The sequence below is a fragment of the Amphiprion ocellaris genome, chromosome 22, assembly GCF_022539595.1.
Source record: "Amphiprion ocellaris isolate individual 3 ecotype Okinawa chromosome 22, ASM2253959v1, whole genome shotgun sequence".
Classification (NCBI taxonomy): Eukaryota; Metazoa; Chordata; class Actinopteri; family Pomacentridae; genus Amphiprion; species Amphiprion ocellaris.
The window spans coordinates 13,947,626-13,966,272 of NC_072787.1; the positions used below are offsets into that span (position 1 = coordinate 13,947,626).

Sequence of the window (18,647 nt, forward strand, 5' to 3'; positions counted from 1 at the left end):
CGTCTCACAAATATCTCCTGATTTCCTTTGTTTAAAATCATTAGCTGACCATTATTTTGTGATGTTTTCTTTCCTGTGACATTTTGAATGCAGACAGACATATAATTACTATTCCTACACACGTACACCCGACTAACATATAGACAATGAATGTCACAGGACTGCATTTATATCCTGTTACACTGGTGTCACCGGGCCAGTAGCTATACATTCAGCCCATCATGTAGAATTTAGTAGCAGCTGTCAGGGGAATAACAGAGAGTGGCAGCTTGAGTCACAACCTACTGCAGCCCTCCAGACATCATAACACTGTCGGACATGGATATGATGGAAGCCATTATGAGCTGGTCATTTTGCTCCACTGCTGCTCGGAAACAAATGAGGAGTGACGCCTTTGCTCCCTGGTGATGGACACTAAGAGGACCACACCGCAGGTTTTTATAGGAAAACACAGCGGTTACATTAGTCTGAATGACACACTTGTGATTTCCAAAAATAGATTTTCGTGGAATAAAAATTTGGGGGCAACGGATCAAAAGCAGATATGAAATCCTTTCAGATATCGTGGATGATTCGTATTCAACACATGCACATGAACACAAATGCGGACAATGAAACTGATTTTAAATGCTGCACATAGAGAGATTTGTGGTCATTCTGTTGTTTTTATTGCAAAATGAACTTTTCCTAACAACCTGAGGTAGGAAAATCTATGTAATGCAAGAAGAAACAGAGACAATATTACAGTTAATGGCCCATTGTAAAGATTGTAAGCTTGAAAGAAAGCTGGTAAAACTGTGAACAGCCTGTATGATTTATGAATAAAACTGCTGCATAGTCTTGTTTCTGTTTTAAAGTGAGATGATTGGATATGACCTGACAACATCTTTGGAGAAGCGGCATCACATAGGCACATTGGTTTTGCTTAGAAAATGACAACTCTGATGGATGAGTGTACTTCCCGACCTGCAGGGAGTTTTAACAAAACCACATTATCTGGAAAAACACAAGCAAAATCCATCAGACTGGCACTGACAATAACAATACACACAACATATAGCAGCATCCTTTACAAATCAGGTTGATATGGAGCATAATCATATAAAAATAAATGCATAACAATTTTACCCAATCATTAAAAAAGTACAAAATATGACAAGACACCTCTCCACTGCACCAATAAAAATGTGCCACATTAATACAATAAAATGATATTCATTCTTAAGTGCCATTATATTGTTATATCATAGGATTTCTATAATCAATATTCATACACAGATATCTGACAAAAAGGCATAAAAATGGCACAAAGAAGAAAAAAACAGGTGTAATACTATTAATAAATATGTACAACGAAACAATCAGCAATATTTACAGTTTCTAACATTTCCTGCTAAAGCTTACAGAATGAAAATTCCATGAGAGTGAGTACAGACAGGTTCTCATTGTGTACATGTCAAGTTTTTGTTGCTGGGTTTACGTTGCCATGGTGACGACCTCTCACCCCCGAAGTGTAGCAAAAGCCAGAAGCATTTCAGTCATTGAGTTTGACAACATGGCTTGATTACCGCCTATTCAAGAGCCCGAGTGCGCTTTTTTTTGTTTGGCGAAGCTGCCCTCCGGGGTTACTCAAATCACAGCGAACACCCGGAACGCCTTCCCTCCAGGAGGGTTCTGAAGGCTGCGGGGAGGAGAGGAACAAGAGGGGGAGAGTCAGTGTGGGTGCGGCATGTGTCAAGATACAGAACATGTGCCGGCCTTTTTGCAGAGAGATGGAGATGACAGACACACACAAACAGACAGACTGGCTTTTTGTGGAGAAGTGTCCACGTCTGTGTGTTGTCTGACACCCCGATGACAGATAGGACACAAACAAGACAGAGGCTGGAGCTACCTGAGAAAACAGACACGGGGGACTTCACGTGTTAATCCAGCAAAGACAGACATGTTGCAAAGTTGAAGTAGACAGATAAATGATGGGCAAACGTCAGGCGTCTCAGCAGGGTTATAAAGATAAATGAAGTGGAGACAGACGAGAGAAGAGAGAGCAGATGAAAAGAGAAAGGGGAAGGCCTTGGAGTAAATGAGACGGTGGATCTCTACATAGGTCATGTTAACAATAGTCTTTCTGCAGACTACAGAACAATCCAAAGCAGGTGCAATTCAATATCTTTTATAAACTGGAACAGACTACACAGTATGTGGGTCACTTAGAACTTTGAAGAGAGGCTGTATGGACCTGTGACCTTAATGCTGTAGGAAGGTGGTACAGCATGGATTCAACACATGCTCTTATTTTATAAGCATCAACAACGTCTTGACTGAGCAGTGGTTTTATTAAAAACGGTCCCTTCTTTGATATCAGAGACAGACATCAGAGTCGGAATCATGACTCATACGTTGCATCTGCTCACTCCTCTTCATTCAGAAGAGCTAGATGAAAAAAGACATTTTTTACACGGCATAGATTTGAATCGAGAGAGTAGTTTATTGCCTGACTTAAGCTCCTTAACATTCCAACAGTCACCGTACAAACCGATGATGTCTCTTGTTTCCTGCTCTGTGTTGCACGTGGCACCAAACAGGCCAGTCGACTCCAAACACTCCTCACCGGAGCAGACACAGAAAAACGGTGGGGTGATACAAACAAACACGTAGAAATATGTCGACAATGAAGTGCTCTACTTTTAAAATTGCTGTTTTTAAGCTGAGGTGCTTTATCTCATGTTTGGTGCTGTCTTTGACCGAGTAAAACGCTGCTAAACTAGGATTAACTGCTCTCTGTGACAGTACTTTCTAGGAATGTGGATGTGTGACATGTTTTATTATTTTTTCAGCTTTTACTAAACCTAGCTTTCATTTAATTTTAATCTACATGGTCAATATAGTCTCAGTGATTTTGTGCTTGTAGGGGTTCAGATGCAGCAAACCAGTGATGTTTCCCTCTCCTGATGAGCAGCTCCTAAGCCCTGTTCATATGAGAATAGTATTACCTGGAGACTCCGTGTAATTTAGAAATTACCCCCACTTTGTGTTTTGTGTGGTGCGGTTGCACAAGATAAGCAAAGTCACAAATTACTGACATTATCCCCGAACATGACATTAGAAGGCTGCCATATAATAACTTCTGAGCCTGTTGAAAGACAGCAAAATGTTCCCTACCCCATGCTGTCATGCATGTCATCCATCTCATCATCTTTTGAGATTTTTCTCGTCTGATGGAGTTTAGCTTGCTCTTTTTAGTGAATGTATTTCCATGCTGTATGGAGGCATAAGCCTACTGATTCGGCACTCAAAATGCAGTCCAAATTTTTATTTCTAATTGCCAGCACAACCAACTCTCAAGATTCAATTGGATCACAGGAGCTCTGTCTTTGGTGAAATATGGTAGGTGATTTGCAGTCCAATTTCCACTTTACAAACTACAGGCATGGCAGTATTGCATAGGATTAAGATAACAATTTCTGTAACTATTAAAAATTACTAGAAGTCACCAAGTAAAGTAATACTAGTCTCATGCGAATAGGGTTTTACTCTTACTACTTTAGAACAACGGCCCCATTTGTGGAAACAGTTCTAACCTGATAAGTTGGTCTTTATGAGGTTAACGTTACAGCCTTGTTACAGACTGGCTCCAAAAGCCCCTTGAACCTCATGCAAAATTACCCAACTTTAAAACACAAATAAACATGTTTACAGCCTGGTACAAAAATGGTTTTAGTCTCCATAGCTAATGCTCCATTCATGACATCTGTAAGGAGGGTTCATTTCTACATAACTGATCTGTTTAAATTGTATTAGAACTTAACATTATGAATAATTAGGGCTGTTTTGACTGACAGGTGGGTGCTGTCATAAAATGTTTATGGCCTATCTCTGCTCCACTGCCACTCCATCTCTCAGCTCATTTTTGGATTAGGTGTGAATTAGGAGGGGTCTGGTACTAAATGGTGACGGCTGGAGCACCACAGGACTGTTCAGGACACCTATAAGTGACATTTAGGAGGGTTCTTCCATCTTTATATACAGTGAAAGGACCAAATCTGAAGAAGTCCTACCTCCAAAAAATCCTAAATTGTAGCCTGCATAGGATGAACTATGTCAGGATTTTTTTATAATAAGGTTGTTGCCACACAAATGGAAGGATGTTTTATACAGGAGTCCATTATATCCTTTGCATTTTCTTTCCTTAATCTTATTCGGCTTGAGTTCATCCACCCTATCGTTTGAATTAAGCTAAAACTGTCCAAAATTGCACCTAGTATCGATCCCATTCGTAATAAATGCTGACAGGATCCAGTTTGCTCGATACAAAGGCTTTGCCTTTTCACTGCTTTGCGTCCTTATTTATTTGTTTTATTCTTTATCTGAGCCACTATATTAAGCTTTCCACTGCTGTCAGCTGGTTGTCCTTTCTGATGTACTACCACAAAAAAACAAACCACTCCCAGAACTACATAAAAACGCACTCATCTTCTCTACTCTAATTGCTAAGCAATTAATTATTTTAAACTAGGAGCATGTTAATTATCTTCCCATGTGCACTGCATGAGGGATGTAATGAACTGTCTGCATCTTGAAAAGATTTGGTCCACAAGGAGGAAAGAGTGGATAAATTTCTCTCTACCTGAGAGCCATTGATTTCTTACTCCTTCTCTCTGGGCCCCAGTGAATTAACCTCTTCACTTCTTCTAAGTTTTAAGACAGAATCCCTAAACAATTATCTCTACAATAGTTTACCAGAAAGCTTGTAAACCATGATGCTTTATTTTGTTTATTACAGTGTGCTTTAATTTCTGTTAAACTGAATAACGCTGTGGTATATATAGAACTCATTTCTGCTAATTTAAAGTAGTATTATTTTCAACGTTGTTACAATGGGGACAATATGTTTTAAATGACATGAGGGTTTTGTTGTGAAAATATAACTTTAATATGTTTCCAGAAAAAAAAAAACACACATAGCACTTTGTACACACACATACCACCCACTTAGTCATCTTCGTTTCTAGTATATTAACCATCTCATACCTCTCTGAGAAAATGCCGTTTTGGTATGAGGCAATGTAGTGTTTCCGCTTGTCCACTGGCATCACATCGATGTAACCGCCCATGTCATTCCTGATGACTCCAGCGTGGACTGCTGCCCGACATATACTGGACTTCTACAGGATCACGCCAAAGGGAAAGGTAGGAAAATGTCAGAAATGGTGATTCATTTTTGTCTCTAAATTCATGCAAAGCACTGACGACCTCAAAAAAAAAAAGGAACTTACATCAGAGTATATTCTGGTGCCGATTACTCTGGATATGCGAGGATTCTCTTCTAAACAGTTTCTTGGGCAGTATAACCTAAAAATACAACAATTTGGCAGCGGTGACAACTCAAATAGACATGAATCTGGAGTATGAGACTGATGTAGTGCGGTGAGGTTCATACCTTGGACAATGTTTGGCCGGCTTTTCATATGGACAAAGTTGTGCAACTGTGGTCTCACATGTAATAGCTTTAACTGTAAAACAAAAAGCGGGGTTTCAACAACCATGCCTACTGCATGGCTTAGAGTAATTCAATTTAAAATACAACACATTTGGAATTACAGTGTCACATTTTCAGACTAACCTGCCACTCTGGAAACCGTAAAGGAGTTTGCGCTTTGATATTTTCTGACAAGCAAAAATGCACAAAACAACATCAATGTCATTATTTGCTTTTACTTTCAATATATTCCACCAATGTCACCATGAAATGTCCTTATTATTGTCTCACCCTAGTGACTGAACTCCATTCTTGTTGGATTTGATGAAAAACTCCTTTCTGCCTTGTCTTGTGACATCCATCCATCCTCCATCATTATCTATGACACCAGCATGTAGACCAGCTCTGCACACACTCGATTGCTGCAAAAAAACAGACATTTTACTGACAACATAGTTGACATTTTATTTTTTCAATTTTTTGTCCTCTCTCCCCTTGTACCTTTCTGCAGGCATCCCTGACATCGGCGCAGCATGGTTTTGATCTGCGGTTACTGGCCTCGCTGACCTGCACTGTGTTTTTTGTTTGTTGTTTCTCAATGCTCATCTTTTCTCTCTCCACTCCCCTCTCACCCCAACTGGTCGAGGCAGATGGCCGCACAACCTGACTCTGGTTCTGTCGGATGTTTCTTCCTGATAAAATACATATTTTTTTTCTTCCCACTGTTCCCATGTGCTTGCTCAAAGGGGAACTGCTGGGTTTCTCTACATAATATTGTAAGATCTTGAGCTGAGATCACTTATGTCATGATTTGATGTGTTATAAATAAAGCTGAACTGAACTAAGCAATCTTTCTGACGCAGTAGTTAAGAAATTACAACGTGCTTTTTGATCAAGCTGTTATTTGGCAGTGGCTATTGTTAGGACACACTCAGACTACAAATTATGGGATATGCCAAGCTCACAGTGCACAATATCAGCATGAAAACAGACTGACCCAAAAGACAAAGGGAGTTGGGAGCAACAGTGGTGCTTCAGGCATGGCAATTTATCTTTTGATCCTGTGTAGTGTAGCACAGTTGACAATAACCAATGCCACATCTTAGATGCCTCACGACATCCCATCAAAGAGACTAAGGTGAACACATCTTTTGTTACCTTCTCTTAAATCTTCCACAGCACCTCCATAACATTGAACAATTGAGTGTTCTTCTGTGGACAACATAGCAAAGTGAAAAATGGGCTAGAGGACAGACAACCAACATTTTTTTTCAGTTTCTAGGCAGCCAGAATCAAACACACAACTCTAGATTCTCCTGTTTTTTTACACTATTGTCTCTGGTAGTTGTTTATGATGATGCAGGTTGAGAAGCTAAGAGTGACCAGGGACCACTGTGCAATCTGTCAAATCTCTTGGCCAAGTCACAACAAGAATTTATGACTTGATAGTTGCCCAATCTGACCCAGTGACCATCTTATAAAAAAATATTGTGTCGTCTGAACCAGGCAATACTTAGACCACCAACTCACCATTTCAAAGTACACTGTCCCAACTACTTTCCCTGTAGCATGTAGGCATCCGGCTGGACACTCATATCTGTAGAATAATGCATAAAAACATGTGAATATGGACTGTTATTCTTCACTGTGTTTTCTGATTTTTTAAAATTATGTTTCATCCTCACTGTACCTATTGCATGGTGTTCCTTTACACTGATCCCGAAGCTTCGTGTCACAGGTCACTAGCTGAGCTGAAACGCATAAACACAAAGCACTGACGCAGATGACTAGTTTCTAAAAGCCTGAGCTGAGCGAAAACCCAGCGGAGACATTGTTGTGATGCTTCAAGGACCAAAGACAGGAATTCCTGCGACAAGGTTCAGGGTGGTCAGCAATACTGGAGGAAGTGTCTCATCTTACAAGCACAGGCCCCATGTGCAGCAGAGAGGAAGCCATTTAAAAACCACAGCGAGCCCCTCTCACCCTCCCCAACCCTTCTCAGCCAGCCAAAACCAAACACACACTCAGGGGATCAGGCTAAAATAGACCTCCCCTCCCTGCTCCAAAGAGTGACTTGCAATATTAACTACACTTCACAAAGTGTCAGGGTTAATCAGGGAGATGGCAGATAAAGGCTACAGAGCATCAAGGCAATTTAAGATAAATTGCAAGAAAAATATTTCCGGTCAAGATCTATTTTTTTAACACTTGTTATCCGTTATTGCTTGCTCAACACTGAGGGGGAAGCTATTCTCAATTTCTTTGACCCAATTTTTCAAAGCAAAGTTTTCTTTACAGTACATATTGCGCTGGATTTCCACTCTCTGCCGCTCCCGCCCTTAAAACCATATACCCCCCCTCCATTTTGAGATGAAATTAGACCCAGAATAAACAGTTAAATGGCAGCTTACACATCTGCTGTGTGTTGACCACTTCATTCTTGTGCAGGTCCTCTGTGGGGGGCTTGGTGGGGGCTGGGGCGGGGGGACTGGGAGGCTCAGGCTTGGAGGCCCGGGACCGGGGCTTGGTAGTGCGGGGGGCCTCTGGCTCAATGAAGTTGTTTTCTTCTGTTTCCTCTTGCGGAGGGTTAGAACTGTCATCTTCAACTAAAGTAACAAAAACAGGGTATGATGAGCAGTTATTCCCTCGAGCTTTCCTACTCTGTGTGGATCACGCATACCTTTGTAGCAGAGGTTGTCCTTGCATCCTCCTCCATAGCTGGGAGGACAGGCAGAGCAGGGGGTCCCATGTTTGTAAGGTGCATGACCCCACCAGTTTCCCCTGTTCAGGTGACAAAATAAGCAAGGATTAATGAACAGAATACACACTATTTACACAAAATTGACATTTTTATGCTGTTTTAATATCAAGTACACGTGAAAACACTTCAAATTCAGCTGTAATGATACTGTGATATGACATATTAAAGATTGTTGTCACTCTAATTCAGTGTGCTTACTTTGGTGAATAGTTGCAGACCAGATAAACAGCTTTCGCCCAAATCTGTCCCCACACATTCATGTTGTAACAGACGTTGACAGCACAGCCAATCCGACTGCTGGTGGCCCAGACCAGCTGCAAAACAATGACAAGAATGACGGATATTGGAACACATGACTGACAGAAATGTGCTCTAAAAAACTAAAATCTTTAAAAGGTATGCTCCAGATCTATCTACCTGTGTGTAATGGGTGCAAACCGGGCCAGAGCATCTGAAGGGACAGTAGGGATTACACTCCTGAGGATAAGGGAAGGAGTAGTCTTTCACTTCGTCATACCAAGCCTGCACATGGAACGTGGGTGGACGATACCTGGAGAGATCAGTTAGCAAACCCTTGATAACAATGTTCCAAACATATCTTTTATCTCTGTTGGTGTGGGTGTTGGCATAACACTGTTTTTCGCTTTATGCAAGCTCCAACTACACTCTCTAAATGATCTAACACACACATACTGTATAATATGTGACCCTAAGTGCAAGAGCATACTTTTATAGTTTCTTATTATAATGCATACATGTGGCTTGCAAAGCAGCGCAAATGGTAAATTATGTGCCACCAAGCAGAGGGCGAGATGAGATGTCTTTGTGTGTAAAAACATAACGTCATTTGCACTACACTCAGCTATACAACAAACATATGCAGTTACCATCTACTGGGTAACACACTAGTGTACCACATCTGTCAAGACCGTTCAAAGTGGCAATCAAGCCGTTGTGCTCCGTAACCAAGGACACTGATCTGGCACCAGGTGTTGCTAGTTAATCTGATTAGAACCAAGCAGACATCTTGACTGTGGAGTGATATGATTAGATGTGGAACAAGAGTCTCTCATGTGAAGCAGCGCTGTTTTCTATCTCTATGGGAGACCGCGAACAAACAAAACACCTAAGAGTATGTATTGTGTGTGACTCCACTGGGCGTATACGCAGCAGTATATGTTTGTTGGCTGACAGGTGCTTACACAGTAGGTAAATACCACTGATGGTTGTGTAAATTAAATGCTCACGGCTGGTTGTCTGGGAAATGTAGCAAAATTATAGGATATCAGTATCCCCTCAGTATGAACGTGTCAGCATTAGGACTTGACTGAAATTGTTCTGCAAACTGTAATGAGTTGATACAGTCAATTTTTCAGAGCTAAATTGTTCACATGAAGCAAAACAGCACAGTCGATTGAGTATTGATTAATCAGCTATTCATTGATAAGGCTGCCTACTATTGGTTTAAGTAAACTGTTCAAAACTTCCGTCCCTACTTCAAATCCTTAAACATGCTGACTTCAAAAGGCCTAAAAATTTTTAACATCAACACTTGATAAACATGAAAGTCTACTTGTGTAAACTGTCCATACTGACTGATTGTTTACCTTCCCCAATGTGCCCCCAGATTCTGTCCGATCTGTGGTAGAAGGCTGGCCGGACCATGCTCCCACAGACACGTCTCTGCCCACTCCTCTGCTGTACGCTCCAACTCTGTGTCCCACACCTGCAGAGGAGGTAATATTTGTTACTTTTCTGGTATGAAATTTACAGTAATGGGTCATAAGACATAGCAATATCAGGTTAGATAACTGTTAGTGAGTAACTGGAGATATTTATAGCTGCATAGGCTTTGTTTTGTGGTCAGTAATGTGATGTGAGATTGCAGGCTACTTAAACACATATTGAAAACACACTACTTATCAGATATCATGATAAGTAAGAGGGTCTAGGAACCACTAAGTAGCTCCACTGATCTCTAAACGCGTTGCTGCCGTAGAGCTCTTTCTTATTGCTTCTCAGCTGACTTTTCCCGGATGGGTTTTCCCGTGGGATTGGGTGTTATTCAAAAAATGCAAAAGCTGTTTTTCCTTAAGTAATACCTTCCATATGTCTCTGGTGGGATGACTGGGTGCAAGGTTTTGTTTCACTTTACTTCTCTCTGAATTGCCCTCTCAGTTAAATTTGGCTTTGGTTGGATACTAAAGGATCATATTCCCATTCTGGGGTTTTCTGGGAATGCTAAAGAGTGTCCTTCCTCTCTGCTGACCTACATTCTACTGTAAAAAATGCTAGAATAACACCAGCTGTAATTCCGCCGAAGGACACTGTATGTTCCTTTAATTGCACACCTTTACTTTCACCTTCAGTGTGGGATGACTAATATAAAAGGCTTCTATGGGGAAGTCAATTAGTTTGAGGGTCTGCTGCGCGTGTGTGTGTGTGTGTGTGTCTGTGTGTGTGTGTGTGTGTGTGTGTGTGTGTGTGTGTGTGTGTGTACTTATATACGAGCGGAGGTGTCAGAAGTTTTTGCATTTCACACATTGGGTCCTGGAATTCAGCTTACCCTGAATGAAATCTCATCCAATAACAGACACTAAAATAACTCCCCTGCTTCCACCACCACCTCCTCCTCCATCGTCCCTCACCCACTTTCAGTCCCACCAGAAACAACTGCTGCTCTCCGCACTACTCCCAAAACACACACCTACCTAACAACAGGATGTCTGGCAGCACAGCAAATTAACTCCTAACTCTGAGTACTTTCCTTAGCTGTTTTCATGGAATCCTGATGGCTGTTGAGTGGATGTATTTATTTTAATCAACAGCACCATTACAATATTGCCTGACACAGTGTGGGATGTCACATTTTTCAACCAAACCCTGAAGAAATGTTACATAACTGGCATATAAAATATATTGAAAAAAAAACATCTCCACCTATGCAAAGAGGTATCATGTCAGTGTTACAACGACCTCATCTGCAGTTGCCTGTAGTTTCTCTTGTACAATAAGGCAGGATGATGACTGACAGCTAAAACAGGAATTAGAATTTGTTTAACCGAAACTCTATCTCTGCTCAGTCATGACCTCTGTTGGCAGTGAGCTGCAAATAAATGTCAGTATATCAGTATTGCCATATCTCTTTTGTATCCTTTTTTGCCACTATAATAGCTATCAATGCTGAAACGGAAACACTCAAGAGATTTAAGTCTGGTCACCATCAGTAGTGGAGGAAGGCAAAAGGAAGCCAGGCAGTTATAACCTTGATTTGTATTTTCTCCTTCGATTTTCTGAGTTGCCTCTTACACTGATAAGCAGATTGAAATGCACTGAGTTGTAGTAACTGCAAAACAATCTGCAAACCTCAGCACATAAGATGTTCTGGACTACTTGTGTGTTTTTGACCCTTAATTCGCGGTTATGGGCCTGAAAACTTTCAACTGTGACCACAACTACAATAAGTTCCCAGCCAAAAAATACCAAAACTCTGGCTGAAGCTTCTTAAAACGGAACGTTGCAGATGACAGTTTGTATTACACAGACTTGATTTGTCATGTTCTTGAAATATGTCTTAAATAATAATAAATATAAGCAGCACCTTCCATCTGAGAAACTCATTCCTTCAGCCTGAAAAGTGAAAGCAGGCTCCAAAAGTGTCGACCGAGACACATATTTTTCAGCTGTTGAGTCTGTACAGAGTACAGCCGGCTTGTCAAGCTGCTGTTGTTTGCACAGTTAGCCCAGCAGGGGAGGCCTTGTAACCACGAACCCCCCCACCCACCCTTCACCCACTCCAACCGCACTTCTGCGGGGCCCGTAAAGAAAAACACCTCCTCTGCTAAAGTCTTTCAGCGCTGTGCACACTGCATTGTTTATTTCGCTTAACACTTCATTTGCGGCCGGGTTTTTTTTCTTCCTTGGTCATCTGGTTGCATTCCAAGGGTACAGAGGGCTACTTCCTTTGCAAGTATGGGTTTCCTGCTCATAATCGATGGTGCATGCCGAGAAATACTGAAAGGCAGGGGAAAGATATGGGAATTGGTAAAGCAAAGCAGAGGCAAACACAGGAGAAGAGGTGATATGGTGTTGTGAGACCACAGGGTTGCCAGTTGCTGATTTAATCACATACAAAAGGATAAAGGTAGGCACAAAAATCAATAATAAAGGGAAGTAAAAAAAAAAGAAGGAAATTTAAGAAAAAGCCAGAATACTCTCTATGTGTTGATGCGTGTGACTGCTTTTATACCAACAGTGATATCTGCAGTGTTAGTATGCAGCTTTCATACAGTGCATTGCATTCCAGTCAATATCAAAGGTCCTGAGGCTGACCAGTTTTATCATGCTATAAAAGGAACATCGCTTGACAGCAAATTAAATTATTGTAGGATCACGAAATTACATTTGTGAAATGGCAGAAAGAACATGATTGACCGTAACAAGAACTGACTTAGGTAACCATCAAAATCAAAAAGTAAACCAGACAGGTAGATGGTTGGGTTCAACTGCTATTTTCTATTGGTCTAATAATTCCTGGAAATATGAATATTAATAATAATCATCAGCTGCCTGAAATATCCCTTGTAAACTGCAGCTGGGCAAAGGCTAACACTGTAGCTCGAGGTACTAATGCTGGATGGAAGCAGCGAGGACCTGAAGAAGACCTTTCAGACTGTGGTTGGCACAAACAGTTTAACAATCAGCACAGAATTATCAAACGGCCAAACTGGAGCTGGAATCGAAGCAATGAAAACCAATGTATGACAGGAGTGCGGAGAGTCTTTGAAGGATGACTTCTGCATGTCCCCACAGAGTTTTGGAAACGGCTGATGAGTCAGGAAAGGAAGGAAAGCCTTTTACTAGACAGTTTGGATTAAAGGTAGGGAATTGTTGGCCTCAGCTCATGACAGGGTATTTGGACGAACTCCTAAAACCAAGAGAAACTTCCTCTGGATGGGTGGCAGAGATGTAAGACATGGGTTTGATGTGCAGGCCACAGGAGTGTTGCCTTAATGTGCCAGTAAGGGTGTAGTTCACATTTTCAAAAATGGGAAACAGAAAGTGTTTTTGGTAAGTTAAGCCATCCCAAAGTCAGACTGGATAACTAACAGGCCTCAGGTCAATGAGATGCTGTTTCAGTTCCAATGGGCATGAAGCTGTCTGTTCAATCACAGATAACTAGGTAGTGACTAGAGTCATTGGTGTTTTACTACTCTGCAAAGTTTTCCCTGAAGTATTTAAGGAAGGTGCTATTGCAACCCATTCATAGTAAATGCATTTAGACGGACAGCAATTTTACAGTCTTGGCATTGCATTAAGCAGGCTGAGTCCCACAAGGCATTCCTGGCTCCTGTTTGGAATATTCACCGTCAGCGCAGGTGAGACCACCAGAGTGTACACATTGTGACTTCAGGCATTGTGGCTATTTTGGGGTGCAGTTGTCCTTTAGGCTTTACAGGAGGTCAATATCTGATGTGGACTGGAGCTACTGTTCGTGATTTAGGAGAATCTACATTTTTGATATCATTAAATCCAGCTGCTGCTCTTCACCTACATAGAAGTCAGTAGACGTGTTTCAAGCACCTACTTCAGATATCCTGCCACCTTCCTGAGGAGGTTTTCTGGACATAAGTAGCGGAACAAAGCCGGGGGCAGAACCAACACACACAGGAAATAATCCATCCCCCAGCTGGCCACTGAGTTCTGAGCAATCCTGCAGCCAAAGCTGCAAAAAGTTGGTGAGATAAAACATTTTTGGACTGCCCTGCTCAGTCTTTTGCAACAGCTTTATTAATTTAAACCATTTTTTTATTCCTTTGAAGTTGTCTAAATACTATGTCAGATGTTTGCACATATTGCCATAATTTAACATTTTAGATTAAGCTTATTCAAGGCAAATTTATTAGTCAGGATCTAATTATTGTCTCATTGACAGGCCACATTATCTGAAAACAAATTAAAACGGCTCGTGCTTGCAGCATCGTTCTCTTTCATCCTGGATGGAAAAATATCAATATAGTTTAACATAAATCACTGACATCACTGCCACCTCAGAGCTGAGAGCTGGTCAGCAAAGCCAAGTTAAACATCAAGGCAGGTGGGGCCCTTTTCTCCCAAGATGCCATCTGTTTATCTTAGAGGGCTTCAAACGCTGACACTCCTCTGTTTATACCTGTGGGTCAACATCTGAGCGAGCGGCAGAGCTGCTGTCCCTCCTACTGAAGCTGCATTGAAGCTTGGTGGATCGCTACAGAGTGTGAATGCTTATCCGGGAAATTTTTTGGGGCCTCTGTGTTGGATAATGACAGAATGGGAACGGAGCCACAGGGATAAGGGAGAGGGAGGCAGAAAGAGAGGGCAAGAAAAGGAAGCAGATGAAGGGGGAGGAAAGAGGGGGGTTTTGAATCGATGTTATCTCGGAGTCTCTGTGATGATTGCCAAAGAGGGTCACTCGGGTTATGGTTTAATACAATGGCACACAATAACAGAGCTGATGGGCAAATGGTTATGTATGTGCGCAAAGGACTTGTGCAAGTGTGTGTGTGTGTGTGTGTGTGTTCATCTGCATGCATGAGTGTGTCGGGGGAGCAGGCGAGCATGTCTATGAAGTCTTCCAGTACAGTGAAGCTGTGAGGTTTCTGAAAGGTGACAGCAGTTCAACGCAGACAGAAGGAAAATCAGAGAAATGTGGAGCACTGTTCAGAATAAAGTGCAAATAAATCACTGAAAATCCACTTTACATGTGACCCGACAGTGTTGTGATACTGACATCTACAGAATTGCAGTTAAGATTTCAGTGCTTTTTCCTGCATCTCATTGTATTTTCTTGCTTTGTGTCTTTCTTTTCTCATTTTCTCTGGCGTCACCTCTCCTTCTTCTTCTTCTCTTCAATTATTCTGACACCTGTTTTTCTATGCCGTCTCTCCCTTATTCTGTCTCGCACTGCCTCCTCTTTCTATTTGCAAAGCTCCTTGATCATTTTACACCTCTATTTCTATTTACCTTGCATCCCTTGCTAACTTTCACTCTCTTTCTCTTGCCTCACGTCCTCTTGTTGCATGTCTCTCCATATTTCACCCCTGGGTGCCCCTGGAGCTAAAAAAAAAAAAAAAAAAAAAACGCCAACTGTAACAGGAGACAGTAGAAAAGAGCTGTGCTCTGCTGCCTCAGCATTTCTCCACTAGCGTGTGCCTCGACCAGAAGCCTGCCAGGCTGCACACACACACAAAACTATATACTACATACACACACGCACAAGAGGTCCTCGAGTCCAACCTCTCAATTATACAATTACACAGTCCAGCAATTGCCCCCAGCAGGAACTGTTTATTTGCCTTTACCACAGAATAATACTGCCTTTTGTTCTGTAGCTCTTTAAGCGGGGATGAAAGGACGATAAAACTTCAATACCTTTTTGCACACTGAATTGATTTCTAACTTGTGATGTACTGCTGGTGGCAGGTCGCTGTAGTGGTCAAGCTGTGCCTACACACGTAGTGTATCTGGAGAAGTTCCAGATCTGTGGAGCACTAACTTTCAGAAGGTGTGGTACGCCTGTGTGTGTGTGTGTGTGTGTGTGTGTGTGTGTGTGTGTGTGTGTGTGTGTGTGTGTGTGTGTGTGTGTGTGTTTGTGTGTGTGTGTGTCTTTAGTGGGGGGTGAGGCAGCTGGTAAAACAAGCCCCGGTGCCGTGCTCTGATTCTAATTGCACTGTGAAAAGTGATCTGGCACTATGCATACACGTGATGGCCAAAGGATAAAGTCAAACAAATCTCTTAGCATGAGTAAAGAAAAAATAAAACGCTGTAAATGTGATCATTGGCAAGTTGGTGGAATTCTTCTCCTCTGGCAAAACAACCAAAGTCACATGGGTACAAAGTTATGTGTGTGTGTGTCTGTGTGTGTGTCTGGGTTCATGTGTGAAGGTGCTTAGATGCTGGCATGCTGCATGTGTGAGCAAAGTGGGACAAGTGCCAGGCAGTCTGGTGACTGGGTCATTTCACTAAGCTATATGGCCTACAAGTGTGCATGACTCTTGGATAGTTCAGAGTAGGGTCAAAATGTTTTGGCACATGTAAAATGCATGAAGTATGTTTGCAGTACTTCATGGGAATCGAGCTCAGAGATGCACAGATAACACCTCAGCATCCTCCATCCACCTACCATGTACTCCATGTTGGAAGCAGGAGGGTAAACCTGGCTTCTGAGCTTGTTGTGAAGGTCCAGGATGAGCTGAGCGTCACTGTCAGTGATGGCCCTCTTCCCCCGCTGCTTGGCCTCCCACCAGTCCCCGTCCTCGTCCAGGTACTTGTCCAAAATCTGCTGCCAGCCGGTGGAGTTTGGAAGCATCACCATGGATGTTGTCGTCTGGAGCAGCAGCAGCAGGGACACGCCTCTCAGCCAGTGCAGAGACACACGCCTCATCTTTGGAAATGCTGGTGATGGTGAACTCAAGAGGGATGGACGGGTGGAAAAAAACTGTGCCAACACAAACACTCTTCTATGTCAACAATGTGAGCTGGCAAAGGACCTGAGAGAAGAGAGAAAATAGGATAATTGGAAGGATTTGAGTTGGTGTTCTCTACCAAATTTGCTGAATAACAATGTAACAGTCTTGAAGCTGGTGAGGACGGTGCGTTGGCTGGCACACTCTGGGTCTAGTGCTGTGCCACAGGTAAACTGAGGTTAAACTGGCAGGCTGAGAATGACTCCTTTGGATTAAGTGTGGATTAAAAAAAAATCAACTCTAGTGGTTAACCTCCTTGAGGATTTTACAGCTTTTCCCCCCTGAATCCAAATAAATTAAAAAAAAGGGGAAAACTTTAAAAGGAAGCTGTTGAAAAGAAACACTGCATTTTAAATCACAGTCAGCAGAGCAGCTTTAATAATAGTAGTTAAGGGCACAGAATGATGCATAATGTAGCCGGATGTAAACATACACTTTCGTTGAACTTTTTGGTATGCAAGCAGCAGTGCTGACAGAGGCTGATATAACGAGCCAATATCTAATGGAAAATGTGAAGAGTAATGCATATTGAAACAGAAATAGAGTCGTGTGATTTAATGCAGACTTTGGAATTAATTTACCTTTAATGAATTGGAACGGAGCCAACTTCTTGAGATCCTTACAGAGATCTGGCTGTGAGAAAACTTCTGCAGCAAGAAGGAACCAAAGGAAGAAAAAAAAAAAATCCGCCTTAAAATTAAGCTCAGGTGGAGCGCCGCGGACCGTCGCTGGCTGCCATATCATGTGAATCTGAGACGATGTGGTGGCTTCTCTCCGTTATGATCAGTCTGAAGAGGAAGCTCGGTCTTTCTTCTTTCGGGATTTTTGCACCAAAGCCGCTAAAACATCACTTATCCACATTTTATCCTCAACTTGGCTGCGCCTCGGGAGTGCCGCCCCTCACCACGCCTCTCCAAAGGTTGGAAACGGCCCACTGGTTCCTGCCAAGACCTCTGCGTCTGTCCGGGCCAGTGAGTCTTTACAATTTAATGTAAGCACTGTCTGTTTTTTCTCCAGTGATGTGCTCAGAAAGTTAGACTTTATGACTCCAAAATGCACACAGAGTCTCTAGATATTTCCATGATATGCGTTCAGGGACCTACAGTGATCCTAATGAGCCTATTATGCCCCCTGGATCCTCATTTTGACTCTGTCTGATCAAGAATTATAAGAAAGATTTGTGGTTTTCTTACAATATCTGCATTGTATAGCTCCTCTGAATAGTATCCTTGCACCAAAGGGCTGTTTTCTGCATGTGGCCCCTTACCTGATAACTGACGCTGGTCAAAAATACACTAACCTAAACCAGATCTGTCTTCTCTGTGGGGCCCGGCAGCAAAAGTGGCCCCATTTCTCCTGAGTCTAACTGTTCACAGGTGACTCCTTGGGGGGATTAAAACACAAACCGACTCTCTGTTAATTCCAAAACCTGAACCTGTCATCACTGTTTCCCCCTCTCCACAGCAACACAGAGTGAATTCCATAATGGAAACAGGCAGGTTTTGTCTTTTGTCATCTGGTCATTTTCACTGGTAGCCATGGCACATGTGGAAACAGTAGCTAATCACCAGGCCTCAGTGTGTTTGCCCCCAAGACAGACTTAGTTTCCACCAAGGGGGCACACAATCTTCTTGTGTTTTAGCTGACAAACACAATAAGCCAAACACTGGCCAAGTCGACCATGTGCCGGCAGTGATTTTATTCTGCATCTTTTTAAGTAAATCCCCTCGTCTCCATGATATTTTTATGCTTTTGTTTGTCTTTTTTTCTGCCCTTTGCTCTTAGACATCAAGGACTTCATCCATAGAAAGCTCTGTTGCTCAGTTATGCATGGATGTGTTTGATTTCATGACGTTTATAATCTGTGTCATATTTCAGATTCAGTATGATTGCTTGACACTGT

General features: G+C 42.1%; 1 protein-coding gene across 1 annotated transcript; it reads right to left on the reverse strand.

Annotated features, from left to right (window-relative positions):
• Positions 1 to 637: 637 nt before the first annotated feature.
• Positions 638 to 17,623, reverse strand: crispld1a (cysteine-rich secretory protein LCCL domain containing 1a). The gene is made up of 15 exons (XM_035950856.2): positions 17,326 to 17,623; positions 16,402 to 16,768; positions 9,848 to 9,966; positions 8,658 to 8,790; positions 8,439 to 8,554; positions 8,160 to 8,260; positions 7,891 to 8,085; positions 7,170 to 7,230; positions 7,010 to 7,076; positions 5,771 to 5,901; positions 5,624 to 5,667; positions 5,441 to 5,513; positions 5,277 to 5,352; positions 5,032 to 5,165; positions 638 to 1,681 (listed from the first exon to the last, which is right to left on the reverse strand). The coding sequence occupies exons 2-15, from the start codon at positions 16,660 to 16,662 to the stop codon at positions 1,630 to 1,632; spliced, it is 1,563 nt and encodes a 520-aa protein (XP_035806749.2). The 5' UTR covers positions 16,663 to 16,768; positions 17,326 to 17,623; the 3' UTR covers positions 638 to 1,629.
• Between the last annotated feature and the right edge of the window lie 1,024 nt (positions 17,624 to 18,647).

Excerpts from the sequence above, each read along its gene's own strand:
- crispld1a (XM_035950856.2), bottom strand. The coding sequence starts at position 16,662 with ATGAGGCGTGTGTCTCTGCACTGGCTGAGAGGCGTGTCCCTGCTGCTG. Across the intron at positions 5,668-5,770 it reads AATGGAGTTCAGTCACTAGG|AAAATATCAAAGCGCAAACT; the intron begins GTGAGACAATAA and ends TTTGCTTGTCAG. Across the intron at positions 5,353-5,440 it reads CCGGCCAAACATTGTCCAAG|GTTATACTGCCCAAGAAACT; the intron begins GTATGAACCTCA and ends TTGTATTTTTAG.